At 44.1% G+C, this 23,737-nt stretch overlaps 1 protein-coding gene across 1 annotated transcript in view; it reads right to left on the reverse strand.

Moving 5' to 3' along the window:
* Positions 1-23,737, reverse strand: part of HYDIN (HYDIN axonemal central pair apparatus protein) — a gene marked incomplete at both ends in the record, with an annotated part of 366,181 nt that overhangs the window by 28,552 nt on the left and 313,892 nt on the right. The window contains 12 exons of the mRNA XM_080704134.1: positions 987-1,156; positions 3,703-3,924; positions 5,335-5,542; positions 6,011-6,158; positions 9,724-9,889; positions 12,353-12,491; positions 13,541-13,756; positions 14,839-15,037; positions 16,152-16,249; positions 16,426-16,586; positions 19,923-20,141; positions 23,343-23,485. Coding sequence (XP_080560260.1) covers positions 987-1,156; positions 3,703-3,924; positions 5,335-5,542; positions 6,011-6,158; positions 9,724-9,889; positions 12,353-12,491; positions 13,541-13,756; positions 14,839-15,037; positions 16,152-16,249; positions 16,426-16,586; positions 19,923-20,141; positions 23,343-23,485 — 2,089 coding nt within the window. The remainder of the gene's footprint in view (positions 1-986; positions 1,157-3,702; positions 3,925-5,334; positions 5,543-6,010; positions 6,159-9,723; positions 9,890-12,352; positions 12,492-13,540; positions 13,757-14,838; positions 15,038-16,151; positions 16,250-16,425; positions 16,587-19,922; positions 20,142-23,342; positions 23,486-23,737) is intronic.

Raw genomic sequence — 23,737 nt, forward strand, 5'->3', positions numbered from 1 at the left:
CTGTCACTTAATATTGAAGCTAGTAATGGTCACAACAGCAGGAACAGCTAGCAGTGCTGAACATGCCCTCTGATCCAGGCCCTGTTCTAAGTACTGTCCCTAAATGAACTAAGTTAGTGTTCTTACTAGTCTTATAAGGGAGGCACTGAGTCCCTTATTTCAGGCAAGAAGGTAGGGGCATAAAGAGTTTTAACAACTTGACTAAGGACTGGGGGTGTAGCCCATTGGCAGAACATTTGCCTAACACATGCAAGACCCTGGGTTCAATTCCCAGCACCAAAGAAAATCATTAGCCTAGACCACACAGCTAAGGAAGAAGTGAAGTTTGAACTTAGATTTGTGCTACCCAATATGGTGGCCACAAGACACATGCGACTATTAAAATAAAAAGAAAGCAACCCTCAGTTCTCAGGTGCACTGGCCACATTTCAAGTCCTCCAGAGGCACATCTGGTTCTAGGTCACAAGCTGGACAGTGCAGATATGCAACATTTTCGGCAGAGTAGAGAGTTCACTCCGTAGAGCACACATATTGAAAGCTCTGGATCAGTACAGGTCTCTGGGCCTAATGAGAAAATGGGGCCCAGAAACCTGGACTGAATCACAGACTGGGATGGTGCAGAGGAGCTGGACCTGAATCAGAAGACTTAGACTCTACACAGATCTGCCATTTTCCTGCAGGGAAATTCCCTATTTCTCTCTCTAAACTCCAGCTGCCACACGTATTGATGGCATGAGGGAAGCCATAAAACTTACCATTAGTTCGTCTGACATTGCTGGCTGCACAGGAAGGGGATTTTAAGCAGAGTAGCTCAAGGCTGTCCAGTGATTAGCATTAGTGGTGAGGTTGGAGGGCCAGAATTCCTGTCTATCTCTGACTCTTTCCCACAATCCTTTTCTGGTCTTGATAGGTCCTCACCTGTATGGAGTCTGTAGGGCCCACGAGGAGCTGCAGAATCATCTGGATGCTTGGGAAGCCTTGCTTACCTCATAGATGTGTCTTCCTTGTTGGTGATGACCAGGACTTGTTTGTAAGGTGGCATCCCAGCTTGGTAGATGAAGCAAGTCCCAAAGTTGTAGGTGGTGAAGGAGAAGTGGACAGCTGGGCTCACGGCACAGCCCGAGATGCTGCACACAAATGTTGGGCCGTGGCTGATCTGTGGGGAGGAAATGGCAGAGGGATCCCGGTTAAAAGTGGGAGGAGCCGGTACTCACATCCTCAGGTGAAGGAGGAGAGCAGTTGGTGCTTTAAGAAATACAGCTCCGGCTCCGAGGGCTCCAACTCCAGAGACTCTGAGTCAGAGTAGGTTAGAGATTGTGTGGTACAAAACTACTCGGTAACTGGCCCCTACACTGGCTCTTGCTCTGCTCCTGCAGCAATGACTCAGCTTGAAGGTGGAGGGGTATGACAGGCACAGGTAGTAAGCCCCAGTGTCTATTCCCCACAGCCTCCTTTCTAGATAATTCTGATGTATAGTTACATTGCACTAATAAAAATATATTTTAAAAAACCCTCATGATGAAATTCAATGGCCATTGTGATAGTTGGGAGGGGACCTTTAAGAGGTGGAGTAATGCTGGTATTGTAGGGTGGGTTCATCATTGTGGAAGGGATCCCATCCCATTTTATCTTTTCCTTGCTCTCTCTCTCCCTTCTGCCATGTGCTGCCTTCTGCCATGTTCTGACACAGCTAGAAGGCCCCAGCCAGATGGTAGCACCTCAGCTTCCAGAGCTGTGAGCCAATACATTTCTGTTCCTTGTAAATTACCAAGTCACAGCTGGGCGTGGTGGCGCATGCCTGGGAAGTACTTGGGAGGCTGTGACGGGAGGATCCCAGGTTTGCGGCCAGCCCCAGCTACTTAGCAGGGCTCTCCACAACTTAGTGAGACTCTGTTTCAAAATGGAAAATAAAATAGGGCTGTGAGGGTAACTCAGAGGTAGAATGCCCCTGAGTTCCATCCCCAGCGACAGACAGACAGACAGACAGACAGACACACAGACACACACACACACACACACACACACACACACACACTTCCTCCTCTCAAGTATTCTGTTACAATAGCACAAACAGATTGTTTCCAATAGTGTTACAACCAATTCTCTGTCCATCACTTTTTACTGAGTTTGTGGTGTGGGGGAATGAGCATTCAGCCTCTGAGTTACACCGCAGCCCTATTTGATTTTTCATTTGGAAACAGTATCTTGTTAAATTGCTGATGGTCTCCCTAATACGGGGAAGTTAGGGAGAAAAAAAAGTGTCATAGGAGGCACTCCTTCCATTATTTCTTGTAGGCAAGTGTGCTAGCGATAAATTCTTTATGTATTTATCTGAGAATATATTGGTTCTGCATTCTTAAAAAGTGATTTTGCTGGATGTAAAATTTTTTGTGGAGAGATTTTTTTCCCCCCAGCACTTTAAATATGTAATCCTGCTTTCTTCAGGGTTCCTAGGTTTCTAATGAGAATCATTTGTTAAATTCTGACACCCTTATTTTTGGTGTGTGCATGCGTGGTGCTGGGTATTGCACCCAGAGGTGTTCTACCTCCAGGCTAATCCCCCAGCCCTTTTTATTTTTATTATTTTGAAACAGAGTCTTGCTAGGTTGTTGAGAGTATTGCTGTGCTGCCGAGGCTGTCCTCAAACCTGCGATCCTCTGATGTCAGTCTCCCAAGTACTGGGATTGTAGCTGTGTGCCACCACGCCTGGCTCAATGCTTCTGCGTTTAAAAGTCTCTGCCTTTGTCTTTCAGCAATTGGACTCTGATTCATCTAGGAGTGGATTCTTTTGAGTTTATCCTACTTGGACCTTATTGAGCCTGTTGGATGTTTAATGTTTCTTTTCCATCAAATCTAGGGAGTTTGGGGGTAGTATTTCTTGAATGATTCTTTCTATTTCTTTCTCTTTTCTTTCTCTGGGGAATCCCATTATGTCTGTTGTTGTTTTTGATGGGGTCCCATTGGACTCTGAGGCTCTATTCATTTTTCTTCAATTGTCGAGACACAATTCTGATATTTTCCTTTGGTTATTAAGACATGGTTCCTTTATGTTATTGAACATAATTAATTAATTAATTTTTAATGTTTTATTTGGAAACAGGGTCTCACTAAGTTGCTGACTTGTTTAGGCTGATCTCAAACCTGTGGTCCTCCTTTCTCAGCTTCCCAAGTACTGAGATTACACTATGAGCCACTGTGCCTAGCTCCCAGTCCTTTTTATTTTTATTTTTTTTGTGATACTAGGGATTGAACCCAGGGCTGTTCTACCTCCAAACTTCACTCCCAGTCTCACTAGGCCAGCCTCACTAAGTAGCTGAGGCTGGCTTCGAACCTGTGCGATCCTCCTGTCTCAGCCTCCCAAGGGCTGGGATTGTAAGTGTGCGCCACCACGCCTGGCAATTTGTTTATTTTTGATGCCAGGGGACTGAAGCCAGGTTGTTGTGCAAACTAAGCACACACTCTACCACCGAGCAGCTGATTCTAGGTGTTTGTCTTATAAGCCCAACATCTGCGATTTCTTGGGGAAAGAAACATCTGGGCTTTCTTTTTCATTCTTTCTTTCCATGTTGAGGATTGAACCCAGAAGCATTCTATCTCCAAGCGAATTGCCAGCAGTCCCTGCATCCTTCTGTAGGATCAACTGCCGAGCTTAAGCCATCTCGTTTGCACCGTGCCCAGAGTCCAGATGTTAAATGGCCTCACCTTGACTCTGAGTTCCAGCTCCTTCAAGACGCACTTCTGACTCGGCTGGAAGGAGAGGGTGGCATGCTCGCTCTGGCCCACGTCCACAGTGCCGTCAGAGGGTGAGAATTCCAAGTACTGCAACAGGGATTTGGGCCCAGAAAGCTCTGCCTGGAAGCTGAAGTTGAACTTCCCAGTATTGATAAAGTTGAATTCACACTGGACACATTCATTCAGCTCCACCTGGAAAGAGAAAACAGAGGAACGGACGCAAACTTCAGTTCTCTTCTCTGTGAAAAAGAAATGTCCTTGGGAAGTAAATGAGGATAACAAAAGATGTTAGCTGAGTAACATCAGATGCACCTAATCAGCTGTTCCAGCAAGAGCTACTAAGTAGTGGGGTCTTCTTTTTTCATTTTTTCCTTTTTTGTAGTACTGGGGATTGAACCCAGGGACTCATGCATGCTAGGCAGGCACTCACTACCACCGAGCTACATCCCAGCCCTTTGTGTGTGTGTGTGTGTGTGTGTGTGTGTGTGTGTGTGTGTGTGTGTGTGTGTGTGGTACTGGGGCTTGAACCCAGAAGAATTCTACTCCTTAGCCCTTTTTATTTCTGAAATAGGTCTCACTAGGTTGCTGAAAGTCTTGTTAACTTGTTTCGGCTGATCTCAAACTTGTGATCCTCCTTTCTCAGCCTCCCAAATACTGAGATTACAGGTATGAGCCACTGTGCCTAGCTTCCAGTCCTTTTTATTTATTTATTTATTTTTATTAATGAAGCTGGGGCTGGCTTCAAACCAGTGCGATCCTCCTGTCTCAGCCTCCCAAGCGCGGGGATTACAGGTGTGTGCCACCACGCCCGGCCCAGCCTGATTTTTTATTCTTTATTTGGGTCTCACTAAGTTGCAGAGGGCCTCACTAAGTAGCTGAGGCTAACTGCGAATCTGGATCCTCCCATCTCAGCCTCTCAAGTACTAGAATTAGAAGCCACCACACCCGGCTTCCCAGTCCTTTTTTTTTCTGGTGGTACTGGGGATGGAACCCTTCTACCTCTAGGCTACATTCCCAGACCTATTTTTATATTTTTTATTTGGAAACAGGGTCTCTTAAGCCAGCACGGCTGGCTTTGAACCTAAGCGATCCTCCTGTCTCTGCCTCCCAAGCCGGGTGGCGGGGGGGGGGGGGATTACAAGCGTGCGCCACCACGCCTGGCCTTCCCAGTCCTTTTTAAAAAACATTCTTTTGAGATAAGGTCTTGCTAAGTTTCCCAGGCTGGCCTCAAACGTGTGGTCCCCTTGCCTCAGCCTCTAAGTAGCTGGTATTACAGGTGTGCGTCACCAAACACACTTGGAATCCTCTTTTATCTCAAGTACAAGTTAGCAATTTAATCCTTAGACCACCTTTGGCCGGCAAACCACCTTCCATTTAGCACACACATTGTTACCCTTGGGCATCACCTTTACCCCCGAAAAAGAAATTAAGGAAAACATTCACATAATAACTATGTACATTCTTGGGTGGATCTCGTCCTGGAATATTTCTCTTCTTCTGGTCTCTGGCATGGGAGACAGAATCAGCTCAGATTTATTTGTACCACCTTTCCCAAACAACGGTGGGAACCGAGGGAGATAGCTCGGCCCCGCGACACTCTACCTCATAGAAGCTGATGTTGTTGGTCTGGTTGGGGGTCAAGACAATGATGCAGCCGGTCCTATCCCTGCACTTGACCTCTGCATTCATGCTGTATCCTTCGGCCTTGACATTTAAGGTCAGAGGGTTGGCTTTCTTCTTTACATTGCAGATCAAATTAAAGTTCACATCGCCTTCCTCCTTTGGGGTGAAGAATATATCTATTGGGATCCTGGATGGAGAATAAGACAGCACGTTAGCTGATGAATTAGCCAATCAGTTAAAACTTGGCTAAAAATGAGAGCCCACTGGATTGGCAGATACTGTATGAATGACAGGTGCCCCAAAAGGTCCCCCAAGTTATGGCACATTTTTAAGGTTTGCCAAGCAAGGCTAGACATTGCTTGGGGATTCACACATATGAGGCAGCAAGGAAAGGACCATAAACATGAGTGAAAATATCGATAAGAACTCAAGATGCTCAACGCTCCAAAATTCATCAAGACAGTAAACAGCAGAGAGTAAGTAAGGCAGAGATGTTCATTGTTAATATCTAAATCTTAGCTATTATGGAAGAGATATTATGGAAGGTGGAAGAGAGTTTTATAAATGGGGCACCCTTGTGGGTTCTCCTGGCTGGTAGGTCTGGGACCTGTGCCATGCTGGGAGGGTGCATTCTGAGGCCTTCGTTTTCCTTTACCTGGACAGTGGTGGGATCCAGCCTTCCATGGGACACACGGTCAGGCTGTTGTTGAACCCTTCAGAATAGCGGGAGTTGTCCTGGAAGGCAAAACTGAACTCCTGCTCCTCCTTGTTAACGATGTACACGGTCTCCCGGGCTTCCCTGCCTGGGGAGGAGATACCAGCCCTCAGCGGAGGCCTCCTGCCCGCCCACCCGCCCGCTGAAGCGGCTCCACCGGCGAGGAAGCCTGCTTAGAAGGGATTCCCCATTTCTTATCCCTTCCTGTCCCTGTGCCTTAGCTTTGACTTTCTCTTCCTTAGGAGTTTACTCAAGGGCTGGGGGTGTAGCTCAGGGTTAGAGCACTTGCCTAGCTTTCCTGAGGCTGGGTTAAATCCTAAGACACACACACACACACACACACACACACACACACACACACACACACGAACACCATTTTCTGCCCTTGCTTCTTCAGACCCAGGAGTTGATGCTTTCCTGAGTCGGCTAATGGGGCTTCCTCCTCCCTGACTGGTCCCTTAGCTGCTCATTCTCTGGAAATAATCCCTGCATTGATTTTTTTTTTTTTTTTTTTTTGCAGGTCTGGGAATGGAACCCAGGGGCGTTTGACCTCTGAGCTACACCCCCTGCACTATTTTTTTAATACTTTATTTTGAAACAGGGCCTCACTCAGTTGCGGAGGGCCTCACCAAGTAGCTGAGGCTGTCCACAGAGCACGATCCTCGGGTCTCAGCCTCCCGAGTGCTGGGATTACAAGCGTGCACCACCATGCAAATGCCGGCTGGTTTCTTTTGAATTAGATCTTGGGTATATGATTTAAATTTTTTTAAATTCTCATTTTATGGGTGGACTGTAATTATGCATCGTAGTGAGATTCAAAGCGCTACGAATGCACATGTGCGTATCACATGGTGAATTTCCTCCCGCATCCTCCACCTCCCTGTCCATTGGCTGAGATCGGTGATGACACTTTCACATAAGGACAGCATTTCATGTAAAATGTTTGCTTCCTTCCCCCCTCTCTACTTTCCGCCATCCTCAACCCCCTTCCAATATTCTACTGGTCTCTCTCTTTATTCATCTCAAGTCTCCCTTTTTTTCTAATTTCGTTCTGGCTCCCACATTTGAGAGAAAACATACAACCTCTGACTTTCTGGGACTGAGTTTACTTAGCACAATTTCCTCTCGTTCCATCCATTTTCCTGAGCATAACACAATTCTGTCCTTTATGGCTGAGTAAACCTCCCCTGTGTGCATGTACCACATTCTCCTTCACCACGCGTCGCTTACAGACACCACCTGGGTTGGTTCCATAGTTTGGCATGCCAAGAGTTCCTACTGAGGACTCTGACTAATATATTTCCTTTCATTCCCCCCCCCATTATTTTCCCCTTGGCTATTGTGGAACATTTATTTTCCCACATAAATCTTAGAATTATTTTATCCAATTCTCTCTCCTCTGTAATCCTTTTGGGATTAAGGTGTCCGATTTAGCAGATAGTTTTTTAGTATAAGTAAGTTCCAAATATTGCACAGGACATACGTACATTAAAATATTATTTATTGTCATCTGAAACTAAAATCTAACTGTGCATCTTGTTTTTTTTTTTTAATCTGGCAACTGTAGTTAGGATTCTAATTGAAATCTGATTAAATTTGCACTTAAGTTTTGGGGCGGCTGATAAGTGATTAGATTTTTTTGGCGGCATTTTAATATGATTCAGGAATTATTTCCATACAGGTCCTGTAATTTCCATGTGTTACTTATCCCCAGGAATTGTATGCTTGGTCAATATTAAATGCAATTTTTTTTGTGGTACTGGGGTTCCTGGAAGCCCTTCTACCTCTGGGCTACACTCCCAGACCTATTTTTACATTTTTATTTGGAAACAGGGTCTCCTAAGCCAGCACGCGGCTGGCTTCGAACCTGTGCGATCCTCCTGTTTCTGCCTCCCAAGCGCTGGGATTACAAGCGTGCGCCACCACGCCCGGCAAATGCAATTTTTTTTTGTTTCTGCTTTTAAGGTTACATTCACCCACTTTTTCAAATTATCTTGATTCTAGTAGTTTGTTTTTCTCTAGATGTGTATAAAGTCATCAGCAATAGCACGAGATTATTTTTTCTCTTCCTTAATGTTTATGTCAATTAATTTTCTTGTTCAATTTGCTAAAATTGCTAAATAAATAGTTATAGTGATGATAAGTATTCTTGCCTAATTCCTAATTTTAGTTGAAGTAATTTTTAGTGGCTCGTTATAGGATAATATTTGGCTCTTATTTTGGTTAATCTTCTATAAATTTCCATCAATTCCTGTTTTACTATTAAAGTTTTTTGTGGAACGTCTGTTGAAATTTAGCTAAATTTTAGCGGTGATTTGTATTGATGTGATCAGATGGGTTGTTGTTCTTTAATCTACTGATGTCATGATTTCGGTGAAATGCGCGCTGCTGCATTCCCAGGTTCAACTCTTTGTCTTATTGTTGTTATTCTTGTTCTACGTGGCTCATTTATTTGTTCAAAATGTTAATAAATAGCCAGGCGTGGTGGCACACACTTGTAATCCCCGCATTTGGGAGGCTGAGACCGGAGGATCGTGGTTCAGCTATTAGTGAGGCCCTTTGCAACTCAGTGACACCCTGTTTCAAAAATGAAAAAAAAAAAGACTAAAAAATAGGGCTGGGGGTGTAGCTCGGAGGTTCAATGCCCCTGGGTTCCATCCCGAGTACTGCAGAAAAAAAGTTAATAAATGCCACCTCCACCTAATTATGTGTATCAGTGTAAGAATTGTTTGGGAATAATATATCTAGTGCACATTCAACGGTTAATACCGTTTTCCTTAAATGAAAAGGGATGGATGAGAGGATTAATGGGGAGGGATGAAAAGATTTCTTATACAACATCACACTGACTTACTATAAAGAACCTCATTGATAAATAAATTAGTAAGTTAGTCAAAGTCATCTGACATTAGTGTATTTTACACACACACACACGCATATGCTCGTACACACACACACACACACACACACACACACACACACCATATCTGTGTGAAAGATACACAGAGTTATAAGAGACCTGGCAGTCATGTCTTTTATATTCTTCTGGTCTCTGCTCAAATGCCACCTTCCCACTGCCTACCGCGTTCCTTAATTTTCTTACCCTGCTGTATTCTTCTCCAGAGCACTTTTAAACATCTAACATATTATACATTTTATTTATTTTTTGATAGTCCATGTCATACTATGAGGATGTAGGGACTTTGAGCTTTATCTTAGTGCATTCCCAGCCCACAGAAGAGTACCTGGGCCGGGTGAGGGGCTCAATAATATTTGCTAAAACCACAAAAGGAGGGAAGAGAAATCTGACCACCGTGGCAGAGCTTAAGACAAACGAACGCAGCCTCCAGTCCAGGGGGCGCACGCGAGAAGGATGGGGCAACACGAGGCGCTGCAAATTAACAGTCAGTCCAGACCCTAAAGGAAACTAAGGCCACTACATTTCCTTAGCTTATTAGTGTATAGCTTTAAAAATTATTTTACGGAAACTGGATTGAAAGGCGAATATTTTGTAGCTTTTTGAAAAGTGATAGGGGCTCTCTGGCGTGTTTCTGAAAGGTACCAGGATTAATTCCCCACCCAAGTCTGCTCCTAGAGCTTGACCTCACTCAGGTAAAGCCAACTCTAAATCTAAACCATCGGGGCATCCTTACCAATGAGGAGACAACTGAAGTTGATGTGTGACCTGTTCAGAGATATGAGCGGGTCAGTGGCTTTGCCCACGAGCAGGAAAGGGACCAAGATGTTGTGTTCAGGGACTGAGAATGTCCACAATGCTTCTGTGATGTCCAGATGGGAAGGCGTGAACTGGAACACAATCTAAGAAGACAATTGGGAAGAGAACAGTGAAAGGCACTTCTGTTTGCTCACTCCCCCTGGAGACGTGTCAGCACTAGAGTTATGACAGTTGACCCTGCCACTTTATTGCTACTGTTCTACAGTCTCTGGAAGTTCAGGTAGGCATGGGGATACCAGAAACATCAATATGTGCTCCCCCTACACGGCCTTTAAGGGAGTGTATCCCACCCAGGTCTCTTCTGTTTAAGTTTCCATACTCTGTGCCATGGTTTTGGATGACATGGTTGTATCACAGTGGACTGGTGTGAAGAGCCAGCACCAATCCCAAAGAAAGACAATCCACATGCTTGTCAACAGCCTGGCATGCAGCCCAGATCAGCATAATCAGTAGGGCCAGCTAGCTTTCTCTCGCAGAAGATCAGAATTAGAAAACAAGTGACCGGGTTAGTTGGCGGTGAGGCTGATGGGGAAATATGCCATAAGCCATTTGCTAAAACAACGGATGCATACATAAATACAAGGGAAAGAAGTGGTTGGTGGAGAGAGAATGAAGTAGATGGTTAGAAAGCAGCAGAAAGGCCTGCAAAGAAAGACCAATCACAAAAGTTGCCCCCAGGTCCTTTATCCTTGGGTCCATTAGCCTGAATGAAAAGAAACAATGGGATGTGGCTAGACAGGAGAGGGCCAGGTTAACCTTCACGGTCCATCCAACACCAGGATGATGCAGGGGAGGTGTTCTGGAGAGGTGCCACTTCAGTGCCATTACTGTTACCTAGAGACCAGAATGACCCTGGATAATCAATTCTGCAACCTGTCTCTCCAGGAACTAGGCAGCATCTTTGATATATTTCTGTGCTGTAGTGGGGGCCACGTCTAAGTGGTACCATGCCTGTGGTGGACTGAGTCCCTGGATCCTGTCCTGCTAAGCTGGATGGCCTGGGGACTTACAGTATGTAGAGGTTGAAACTAAGCGAAGAGCCGGGCGTGGTGGCGCACGCTTGTAATCCCAGCATTCAGGAGGCTGAAACCTGGAGGATCGCGGTTCGCGGACAGCCTCAGCTAGTCAGTGAGGCCCTCTGCAACTCAGTGAGACCCAGTTTCAAAATAAAGAATAAAAACTAGGGCAGGGGGTGTAGCTCGGAGGTCAAATGCCCCTGGGTTCCATCCCCAGACCCGCAAAAAAAAAAAAAAAAGAAAAAGAAAAAGAAACTAAGTGAAGAGTCTACAAGTATGTTTCATTTGATTTGGGATGTGCTAAAAAATATTGAACTAGCTGGGAGTGGTGGCGCACACTTGTAATCCCCGCGCTTGGGAGGCAGAGACAGGAGGATCGCGCAGGTTCGAAGCCAGCCACTCGCATTGGCTTAGGAGACCCTGTTTCCAAATAAAAATGCAAAAATAGGTCTGGGAGTGTAGCCCGGAGGTAGAAGGGCTTCCAGAAACCCCAGTACCACCAAAAAAAAAAAAAAATTGAACTAGCTTCCAACATGTAGAATAGTGAGATCCACATGAAAATGGGGAATTTTGGATTCTCCAGAAAAGTTTGAGAGAGCAGGCCACCTTGGGTCCATTTGTTTCTGCCAGGGAAGAGCTGGGGCCAGCAGGCCTTGGTGCCTGGCACCCCCTATCAGTGCCCCTTTGGCCTATTTCATTCATTTGTGAACTTCCTGAAGGCTTTTAAATTCATAACTTTTGTTTCAATGGATTTATTCCTGTCTCTAAGATTCTCTGCAGAACTTGGACATGAAGCCCAACAGATGTGTTTGGCGAGCAAGTTCATATTAAATCTGATTAAGTCTGACCCCTGCTCTATATCCCTGTGGAAACACTGAGGGCTGAGCAACAGGGCATGACTGCATTTTCCTGTTTTGCCCTTGAGCCTGACTAAGTAAAAACACATCAGTGTGCTTTCACTTTTGTCAGCCCTGGGACAAAGATAACTCTCTGCTTCTTGCTATCGGATGAGTCCTGCCATCCCCGGGTATTTATCTTGTTCTTTTTTGCAGCTTGAATATTCTCATTTTTAATTTATTTTTATTTTTTATTTTTTATTTTTGGTGGTACTGGGGGTGGAACCCAGAGGCTTTCTACCTCCGGGCTATACTCCCAGACCAATTTTATATTTTATTTGGAAACAGGGTCTCACTAAGTTGCTGAGAGCCTCACTAAGTAGCTGAGGCTGGCTTCGAACCTGTGCAATCCTCCTCAGCCTCCCAAGCGTGGGGATTACAAGTGTGCGCCACCACGCCCAGCTATTCTCATTTTTTAAAGGAAGCAAATATCAGGGCTCTTTGCCTTTGCTATGGCCAGACAAGAGAGCTCAGTTTGGTCTTGTTCACTGGGATCGCCCAATGCCCATGGTAGCCACTCAACAAATACCTGATGACTGGCTCACCTTTCAGTGGTTGACCATAACACCACCGATGCCCTCGGCACACTTACCAGCGCTGAGCCCTGGGCGGAGGGGTCCCCATCTACACGCACCTCAGCTTTCTTTTCAGGGTGGATGCTCCCCTTCTCTGTAAGGCATGTGAAGGCTGAAGGGTTCTGGAGACTTTCAATTTCTTCAGAGGTCCAGGAGAAGGTGTAACTGCTATTGGTTGGGTTCAGGATTGTAAAGGTCCTGATCGAAGGGGAAAAATGGATACATTTTGAAAAGGGAGAGGGGGATTAAAACTTAAGAGAACTTTCCTAGAACCTGGTGTTAGTACAGTCTCCCACTGGGAAGTGGAATGTTCTGAGCACTTAGTCACTAAAGAAATGAAAACTCCATTTCCTCTGAGGATGCACAGTATGCCTAGGGTCTTGGACTTTGGAATAAGAAGGCTGCCAAGATTACATCTATCTCAGTGCTGCTCTGTGATCAAGGTGGTGGTCTGGGTTTACAGCCTGCCTGCCTGCCTACCTACCTGCTTGTCTCTTCCTCTCTTCCTCTCTCCCTCCCTCTCTCCCTCCCTCCCTCCTTCCCTTTCTCCCTCCCTCCCTCCCTCCCTCCTTTCCTTTCTTTCCTTTCTTTCCTCTTGTGTTACTGGGGATTGAACCCAGGGGCATTCTACCTCTAAACTATACCCACCAGCCTCATTTTTTATTCTTAATTTTGAAACAGGGTCTCACTAAGTTGTGGAGGGCCTCACAAGGTAGCTGAGGCTGGCCATGAGCCTTCAATCCTCCTGTCTCAGCCTCCCAAGTACTGGGATTATAAGTGTGCACCACCACACCTGGGTCTTTCTTTTTTTTCTAAAATTTTTATTTTGAAGTACTAGGGGTTGAACCCAGAGGCATTCTACCTCTGAGCTACATCCCTGCCCTATTTTATTTCTTATTTTGAAACAGGGTCTCAGTTGATAAGTGTCTTGCTAAGTTGCTCAGGGTGCTTGAACCTGCAACCCTCCTGTCTCAGCCTCTCAAGTACTGGAGTTACAGATGTATACTACCAGGTCTTGCTCTACCTTTTATATATACCAAAATTTCCTCACTGTCAAAACAAAGGAGACAGAATTCAGCTTCCTTCATGTGACAGTTCTGTAAAGTCAAAAGTCTCAAAATTAGGCTAATCCCTCCAAATACCAAGCCTATTTCTAGGAATCGGTCTAGTTACTTTCTCTGAAAATTTTCTTCCGAGTTCTTTAGAAGGATAGAATGATCTGAGTCGACCAATGCAAAGCAGCTCACCGGAGAGTCTTTCCTCCTATGCCCACGCTGGTGAACTCAATCACCCGGGTGTTTGGATCCAGGGGCCCCGCAACAGAGCTTCGGAGCTCTGCCGGGTTGCGCCGATGACCAGTGATGTAATCGGAGTCTTTCAGGTCGAAATGGCAGAAGGGCAAGAGGCTCCTCCCTTTTGCTACCAGGACTAGACCTTGTTCTCCAGGGGGCAGGTTGGGAATCCTGAGAGGATAAAGTTATTTTTAATGTATATTTTACTTGTTGATGAGTTGTTCTTTTCTTGGTTGGAAATGAATAATATGTCCCTCAGAATGTGAGCATTGTGGGAGCAGAGGGTGGGTCTGTCTTGGTCACCACCACTGCAGTGTCTTTTCAGTGCCTGGCACATAGCAAATATCAATTAATTAATTGTTAAATGGGTGAATGAGTTGAGCACGAGGAGCCAGTAGTTGGATTCTTACTGTGTTTTTAGATGAGGTTGCACATTTTCTACCTTCATCAGTGGTGAGAAAACCTTCCTGTTGTAAATCTTCAGCCTTTCCTTCTGGGCCTTCTAATAGATATTAGGGGCATATCGAAAGGAACCTGGAGACCCTCAAAAAGAGAGAGAGGTCTCTGTAGTGTGACAGCAGGGGTTACTGGAGGCTCCTGCAGCCCACAGAGGCTCACAGAATTTCTCTGTACAGTAAGTGGTCTCCTCGGAGCTTTCCTGGACATGGGTGCCACGTCAGGGACTTTCAATGGCATATGCATTGAATTAGCTTTTCTCTTACAGGGTCTGGCACCATGTATTCCTCAACTAGGACTTAAAAGGCCCACCAACTCCACCCCCATAAGCATCTAGTGTTTATTGTGTGTCCGGTACTGTCATGAGCTCTTTGCTTGAATGAACTAATTTCATTTTCTCAACAGTTCTACAGGGTGAGTATTATTTGCATTTTACATATAAGGAAACCAAGTATCAGAGAAAGTACAAGAAAGCCCAATTCAGACTTGTCCAAAGATTGGAACCTACCTGGCTGTCAGCCATTCTGCTGCTTAATGGAACCCCGTGTGTGGCTGGGCAGGGAAGTGTGTGGGGGAAAGAGTCGTAGAGAGGGGTGATGGGCAGGACCAAGACCAAATACTCCTTGTTCTCCAAAGGTTGCTCCTTTCAATTTTTCCAAGTAAATAAGTGGCAATATGGGGCTGTGAAGGGGTCCAGGGTTGGAAAAAATTGGTGGCATTGGTGGGATGGAAGAGGGATAAGAGCTGCCGAGCCCACCCCTTTAAGGATGGAGGCTCTGGAGAATGTGTTTCCTTACTGGCAGTAAAGGTTGCTCTCGAATTCTCCGATGTCCAACGGGGAGAATTTCACTTTGAGCTTCTGAGTCTTCCCCACCGGTATGACCCCTGAGGAGGGCTCTACAGAGAAGGCTGACTGGGAACCTTCCATCCAGTGGTCTGTGCCGCTGTCCAGGGTGCTGCCGGTGCCCTGGCTAAGCTGATCTTTTTGAGTAGAACCTGGGGGCAGACAGAGGGGGTAGATGGGTGGTGTTCTGCAGTTGCAATGAGAAGGAAAGTAGAAGGCGGCCCACTCACAAAACTTTGAACCCCTGCTGCCTCTTCCAGAGGGTATCCTTAATCCTGGGCACTAGAGATAGGGAATCAGTTCATTTATCTCACAGGCAATTCATGAAAAATATTTCTATTAATTCCAGAATGTTTTTACACTTGTTTCTTCTTAGCCAAAGGGGATGGGCCAAGAAAGTGTCTATGGATCTTCTGTCCTAGAATAGTGGGCTGTGAATATAAGTTTTGGAGAGTTGTTATTTTTTATTTTTATTTTTCTCTGGTAGTGGGGATTGAACCTAGAGGCTACACCCAGCCCTATTTTTTTTTTTGTTTTGAAACAGGGTCTCACTAAGTTGCTGAGAGTATTGCTAAGTTGTGAGGCTGTCCTTGAACCTATGACCCTCTGGTCTCGGCTTCCCAAGAATTGGGATTACAAGCACGTGCCACCATACTACCATACTTGAGAGTCATCATTTTTAAGCAGAGCTTTACAACTCTGGGAGGCCCATTTGAAAGGTCTGAAGAATCTGCCAAGAATTGTAACAATAATGAAAATTGAATTTGCCTCCCAAGTGTTGGGTCCTTTTCTAGTGTGTCAGATGTATCCACTGCAAACATGGGCATGGGTATATATATTTTTTCCCTAGGGAAATGGTTCATAGCTTTTATCAGTTTCTCCAAGGAGTCTATAATCTCTTACAAGGCTAATCAAGACACAGTGTTGGCCCAGTAAGGGGTCAGGGCTTGGAGTCCAGGAAGGCAGAGGTCAGTTCTTCAGTCTCTCAGGACTATTTGTCTCTGCAGATGCCATCAGGCCTAACTAGGACATCATGCAGTTCATGTACTAGTTATATTTCTTTCTAAAATACATACAAATATATGCATAGCTATTAAAAATAAAAATATGTAACCATTCAGTCCTTAAAATTGTTTTCTGGGTTCCACTTTCCTTGGTTCCTGAGGAGGCTGTCTGAACAGTGCTGGTTTCTCTATGCTCCGGGTCTTTCCTACTGCACCTGGCTGCTCAGCTCAGACCCTGGGTTTTACCTGTCACTGTGCTTACCTTGCTGCTCTGGCATGGCAAAGCTGACTGCCTTCACAGTATCTTCTGAGATCCAGCTGAATTCGAGCTGCACACGTCCCGAATTAACCAGGTCGAGCCTGTGAATTAATCAGGAATGGATTTCAGAAATGCGCTGCAGGTGATTTTTGTCCCGTCTGCACACTGTCTATATTTTTGTTAAAGGGAAGCCCCTTTATTTCTTAAATATTTTAACAGCAAATGATGGGACGAAAGAGTTTCTCTGATTAGTACTGTGAGGGTTTCGATGACTCACTCAAACACTCGGGTCTGGTAAACCAGAGTTTCCTTAAAGCGCACATCAGTTGTCTGGCACCGGTAGGAAGCGAAGTCCACGTCGGCGCTGATCTGAATCTGCAGATCCCGGTAGTTTTCTTCCAGTACCGTGTGAGCGGGCTCAGGATCCGTCTCTATCACCTGCAACGAAGCAGCTGAGTCCTTGCTGGGGCAAAGCCAGCTGCTCCACAAGAATGTGGGGGACGGCACAGTATTTACCTTCCCCACAAAGAGTAACACTAACCCACAAACTCAAGTTCCAGAAAAACCTATTAAGATAAAACTACAATGATTAACAGAATGAAAAAGGAAGAAATTGAAAGACAAGAAATTACTGAAAGCATCAGGGATGTATGAGTATGAGTTTTGGGATCAGATAAACACCAAAGAAGGTAGGAAAAGGAAAGCCATAAAAGATAGGAGCAGATAATAGCTAAATAGAAAATATATCTGAAATGGAGAGGGCCAACAAAATTGTTTAGTTGAAAAGATTTTTTTTTAAAAAAAACCTCTGGTGAAACTGATCAAGAATAAAAAAGAGAAAATACAAATAGCCAATATCAGAAATAGAAGGCTGTATTTCCTCCAGTTCTACATATTTAAAGACCAGGAGAAACCTGGGCATGGCGGCACATGCTTGTAAGCCCAGCATTCAGGAGGCTGAGACCTGGAGGATCGTGGTTGGCGGACAGCCTCAGATACTTAGTGAGGGCCTCTGCAACTTAGTGAGACCCGGTTTCAAAATAAAGAATAAAAAATAGGGCAGGGGTGTAGCTCAGAGGTCAAATGCCCCTGGGTTCCATCCCCAGACCCTCCCACACAAGTAAGATCAAGAGAAAATATTATAATTTTATGAAACTACACATGGAAACGTATCTGGGGGTAAAATTCTAAATAAATTTAGTAAAATAAGTGCAAGAATTAAAAATCTGAAGAATCTTATTATGGTTAAAGAAACTGAATAGTAGTAAAATAAAAAAATTTTAAAAACCCTCAAGATTCTAATTACTTCTAAAGTAGTAAAAAATGTTAAAGAAAACCTAAGTGGAGATACACCTTGTTAATGGAAAGTACAAGTTAATATTATAAAATTGTCTATTCTTCTTGAATTTATAGCTGCAATCCAATACCAATCAAGTGTCCCATCAGAATTTTTCATGTTACATGGTAAATGGATTCCAAAATTTGCACCCCCCCCACACAAACCAAAAGTAACCCAAACATTTCAGAATTAAACTGTATGAAGGAGAGACATCCTTCTAGATATCAAGGCTGATTATAAAGGTATGTAAATCAAGGCAGTGAAAAACTGGCACATGGATAGACACATTGACAGTGGAGTATAAAAGAGACCAGAAAAGACCTAGGCATATATAAAGTTTAGATATATGACAGTGGAGTCCTGGCAGATAATTAGGAAAAAGAAGGTTAAACGTCACCACAATCAACAGAAGGATCTGAAAACACTAGTTACCTAGATGAAAAGTAGGAGGCTGGATTATTGTCTCACATTATACAAAAGTAAACGGGACCAATGGCTTAAATATAAAAAACAAAGCTCTTAGACAAAAACATTTCTCTCTGTCTCTGTCCTGTCTTTGTTTGTCTGTCTGTCTGTCTCTCAAAATATCAGTTTATATGTTGATCCATCTGTATAGAGAAGGGCGAATATAGTTCTTGGAGAGAAGGGTTTTGTAAAATGCTACAATAGCTAATAAATTTAAGGGACTGATAAAGTTAGCTATATTAAGAACACTTTGTTTACCTCCAGATAAACCGAAGAAAGTGAAAATTAAGCCATAAAATTGGTGAGAATATTCGTAAAGAAATGATACAAACAAAAGAGTTTATTAAAACTAACTCATAAAAAAACTAACTCATAATTGAAAAATGGACAAAAGGCATGAAAAGGCACTTGTGTAAAAGAGAGCCTGCAAAGCCAGTTATCATGCGAAGACATACTCAACCTTAGCAGTGACTGGGAAATGCAAGCTGGGTCCATAATGAGACTGTTTCCTACACATTCAAATGACAAAAATAAAAATGTCTGACAATACCAAGTCCTGGCAAAGATGTGGATCCAAAATATCTCTTTGATGAAAGAATATAAATCAGTACAGCTACTTTGAAGCATACTTGGGCACTATCTTAAAAATGTGAACATTTGCAGAGCAATTCCACTTCTAGAGACAGAAACTTGCTAATGAGTGATCATGCGACATGACCCTGAATGCTCAGAGAAACACTGTCGGTAATAGCAAAACTCCATGCAAATGTCAAAAGAGGAGGAAAACAATAATAGAATTTTATATAACAGTGAAATAGATACACTAGAACCACAAGCAATATGGATGATCAAGCCCAATAGCCTTTCTGAAAAATAGTTAAAAGCTTCAACTAAATGGCTGGGCGTGGTGGTGCACACTTGTAGTCCTGGTACTTGGGAGGCTGAGACAAGAGGATCGCAGTTTGCAGCCAGCCTCAGCTACTTAGTGAGGCCCTCTACAACTTAGTGAGACCCTGTTTCAAAATAAGGAATTAAAAAAAATAGGGCTGGGGTGTGACTAAGTGGTAGAATGCCCCTGGGTTCCATCCCCAGTACCACACACACACACACACACACACACACACACACACACACACAACTAAATAACATGCTGTTTAGAATGCATAGGTTAAAAAAAGAAAAACCAAAAATCCAGGAATAAGCCAGATAAGTTTCCAGATAGTAATGACCTCTAGGAGGGAGGCAGAGAGATGGAATGGCCAGAACAATATAGGTAGTTGAGTGAGTTCTAGTTCCCTTATTGGAAATAGATTCATGTCTAATTATTATATTACTATGGGGAAGGGAAAAAGAGAGACGTGATGAAGAAAAATGCTCACATAATGCTGTGTACATATACGAATGATCAATTCCAATCTCAATAATACGTATGCAGAAGGAGAGGGTGCGAGGTGGGATCTGGAGGAAAACACACCAGGTTATGTGAGCACGAATATTTCTATCACTTGGAACCTCATTATGATGTATCATCACAGCATACCAGTAAAAGTCTATATTAAAAAGAAACTAAGCAAGAAATAAATAAAACTGGGCGTGCATGGACCACTGATGAGATCCTGCCATGAGTCAAAGATTAGGACTAATAGAATTCTGGACACCTGGTGGAAAAAAGAAACACCTAAAGGGCTAGTGATGGCGTTCTGAAGAAGAAAAAGGTGCCAGGAAAACTTGCTCAGCTGCTTATCAAGACTGAAGCCAGAGCTCTACCAAGTAGGACATGCGGCGTGTGTGGTATGTGTTGTAGGAATGGCAGGCGGCACGTGCCTGAGTTCATTCTGCCTCTTGAAAGCAAGGTCCAGTAGAAGGGCAACTGTTTCTGTTTTCCACAAAAGCAGGGGATGATGAGATCCTGAATTCCAGAGCAGCAGGCATCCAAGCTTTTCAGATGAGCGCTCTATGTCCCTACTTACCTTCCGTTTTGTGGTCAAAGTTCCAGGGGTGTTTCTGGACACGTCCACCCACTTGACTGTTCGCATGCGGTCGTCCCAGTCGGGGATCTGGTCTGTAGGAAGTTGAAACGTGATCCTGGAGAGCTTGCACTTGATCACCATCTTCTTCAGGTGGATGGGCACGTCTGACTTCATGGTCACTACTATGTCCTTTGCACAGCCAGGATGGAGGTGGCCCATCTAGGGAAGAGCCCAGTATTAGTTTTTTTTTTGGGGGGGGGTGAATTTAATGTTGAGGACTCTTGATCCCTAATGATGACATTTTAGAGAAGGTACAAGGCCACAAGTCTTGGCAGAAAAAAGGCATCACCCAAGCCCATACAGGTAGGCTGACTTTAATATGTACAAGAGGTCCTTGGAAGTGTAATAACAGTAACAAGAACAACCAATATTTACCAAGCAGTTATTCATCTCAGGCACTATTCTAAACCTTTATGCAACAGTATTAATTCTTAAAACAACCCTATAAGAGGTACAGCTATTTATTTCCATTTTACAACAATAAAACTTGTAATTGCTTAAGGTAGTTAGTAATGCAAGAGCCGAGTCAGGTGTGGTGGTAAATGCCTGGAATCCCAGGACTTGCGAGGCTGAAACCGGAGGATTACAGGCTGGAGACTGTGATCAGCCTAGTGAGATACTGTTTCAACCCCCAAACTCAAAAGGGCTGGGGTAGAGCCCAGAGGTAGAATGCCCCTGGGTTCAATCTCTAGTTCCACAAAAAATAAAATAAAAGGAAATAATAAAAGAAAAGAAAAAAAAAAAGGAAGAGCTCGATTCAAACTTGGGCAATATGGTTCTAAATGCCACATCCATTTTTAATTTTTGGTTTTCCTCCCCCCCTTTTTTGTGGTACTGATTAAACCCAGGGGCATTCGACTTCAGCTCCACCCCTGATCCTATTTTCTTTTGAAACAGGGTCTCACTAAGTTTCTGTTGCGATCCTCAAACCCATGATCCTCCTGTTTCAATCTCGCAAGTACTGGGCACCTTATACTTGTTAATCAGTATGATCCTTGCAAATCTGGATGGATGAATTCAGTGTATTAGCAGTTCTCAGAATTTGATCTAATGACCCTGGGGATCCCTAAGACCTTTTCAGGGTATCCATGTGGTCAAGACTATTTCATCATAACTCGAAGCTGTTATTTGAGTTTTTCACTCTCATGAGGGTACAGTGGAGCTTTCTAAAGGTTATATATGATACAACATCAGATTGAACGCAAAAGCCGATGTGAGAATCCAGATGACTTTTATTAAGTCAGGTATTAAATCAGTTTAAAAAAGTATAAAACAAAGCCAACTTCCTTGCTCAACTTTTTGAAAGTTACAGGCATTTTCATAAACATATGGTATATATTAACATATTGTAGGTTTATTATTATATTTTAAAACAAATACATGTTTCAAAATATTGTTTTAATTTCTAATAGGGCAAATATTTATAGCTGTAACTCACCACAACCAAAGTTCTTTGGGGGTTCTCAATAATGTTTAAGGATAAAAAGGAGTCCTGAGACCAAAAACTTTGTGCTTTGCTGCAGTAAACCATGTAAGGGAAATCAAATTTGGCTTACAGATGGAAATTGTTTATAACCTATCACACATAAACACACACATACAAAGCACCTATATATACCATTTACATTATAGTCCTTATCATGTTTCTGACAGATGAAACCTCTCCCTCCTCTGGAGGGAGTGAGTGGAGAAGGATTAGTGCTTCTCAAGGTATATGTGTGTACGCACGTGTGTAAACACACGCATATATGTAAATGGACTATGTGAGCCTTACCTCTGCCTTCTTTGACTCCCCCTTTGCTAACACAGCTGATGCTCCATATTAGATTATCTTGCATCTCTCTCCTCACATGCCAAATGCAGACAATACTATGTTTACCTCACAACAGGGTTGCTGTGAGGGTTAAATGAATCAACTGAGGTCTTCGAGGTGGATCTGACATATAGAATGTACTCAGTTGACAGGAGCTACTAGTCAGGGTTAGATTTGTACCCTGCTGGGGGTTGGAATCTGTCATGAGGCTTAAGCTGGAATGACATATCTCTCCAGGAAACAAAACTTATTCTTCATAGCACTTAAAGATTTAAGGTGACAAAGTAGGGTCCCCAGTCCTCCTAGCTCCATCCCGCCTGAGCAGACTCAGAGGCTGTATGTCTACAGAGCAGGAGACAGTGCATATACCTGGGTGACCCAGTGTCCTGGGGACACAGGAGTGACCTGTCTGTGAAAAGCAACTGCTGACCAGAGGCAAGGATGTGCTGCAGTATGGTCCTAAGCCCTGACCTATGTTGAGCTTCAGTCAGCAATTCACAAAATGTGTGCTGTAAAATGCTAGAAAAGGGGATTAGAAAGTTGTAGGTAAAACAGCACCAACTAGGGGCTTTTTGGGGGGTACTAGGGGTTGAACCTAGAGGCATTCTATCTCTGAGACACAAACCTAGCCTATTTTTATTTTTTAATTTGAAACACATCATACTAAAGTTTCTGAGGCTGGCCTTGAACTTATGATCCTCCTATCTCAGCCCCCTTAAATACTGGGATTACAGGTACATGCCACCACTCCATCCATCCATCCACCCATCCATCCACCCACCCACCTACCTTGGCCCTCACTTCCACGAGAAAATACAGCTCTCCAATTATTTTGTCTTTTGATATAATCAAGTGTTAAATTGTTGGATAAACAGGTTTGAGCATGTTGAGGGGCACTGGGACTCTTTAATAGAAAGATGTAACTTGCAACATTTTCTGAATCTCACTTGTTCTCAGGACCCACTTAGCTTCTGGTGTCCCATTCCTTTTTCCTTTTTTTTTTTTTTTTTGGTGCTACTGGGGGTTGAACCCAGGGATGTTCTATCTTTGTGTTATAACTCCAGCCCTATTGTTTTATTTTTTTAGCTTGAAACAGGGTCTCATGAAGTGGCAGGGGGCCACATTTAGTTGCTAAGGCTGTCTATGATCCTGCCATTCTCCTGTCTCAGCCTCCCAAGCATGTGCCGGCTTGGCGTACCATTTCTAAAGGATTAATGATCTAAAAAACACCCACATTGGGGGACACAGGTCACCATTGTCAGACTGGAACGGTGGGACCTGTATTCATCCATGCCGGCCTCCACAGAATGCCTGATCTTTAGCTTAACAATAGTGATAGCAGACAGAATTCTCTGCTTTCCCCCTTGTGGACCATGGTGGACACCAACAGTGTCCTCCTGTACCAGGTCTGAGTGTGGGGTGGTTACTGGGCTGTCTCCCAGCTTAAGAAGAATCCACCCTACCCCTAGCATTCATAGGAATGGCCAACAGTCAGCTGGGGTTGGCTCCTAAGGGAGCCCAGAACACAGAGAATGGCTTTCACTTACCTGTGGGGAGAAAGTGACTGTAGCTAAAAGGGGCCATTCAAAGCGCACTACATTCACTTGGCTGTGATTGGTGATTGTGAAGCTCACATTATAGCTGTTTCCAATGTGGCAGTCCCCAAACTGGATGTGGTCCACCAGAACGGCTAGGGGTTAGAAGCAGAAGGCTGGTGAGTTCTCCCTGACCTCCTTGGAGGGTCTGCTTCCTTGAGGAGGCAGAACCTGACACATACTGTGCCTCATTTTCCTAGGATGGTTATATTTGAGAAACCTGGAATCCTCTGGTAGCAAGGGTTTTCCCTCAGGGAAAATATATCCATCCATCCATCCATCCATCCATCCATCCATTCATCCACCCACTCACCTACCCACCTACCTTGGTCCTCACTTCCACTGTA

The sequence above is a fragment of the Muscardinus avellanarius genome, assembly GCF_963383645.1.
Source record: "Muscardinus avellanarius genome assembly, chromosome: 10".
NCBI lineage: Eukaryota > Metazoa > Chordata > Mammalia > Rodentia > Gliridae > Muscardinus > Muscardinus avellanarius.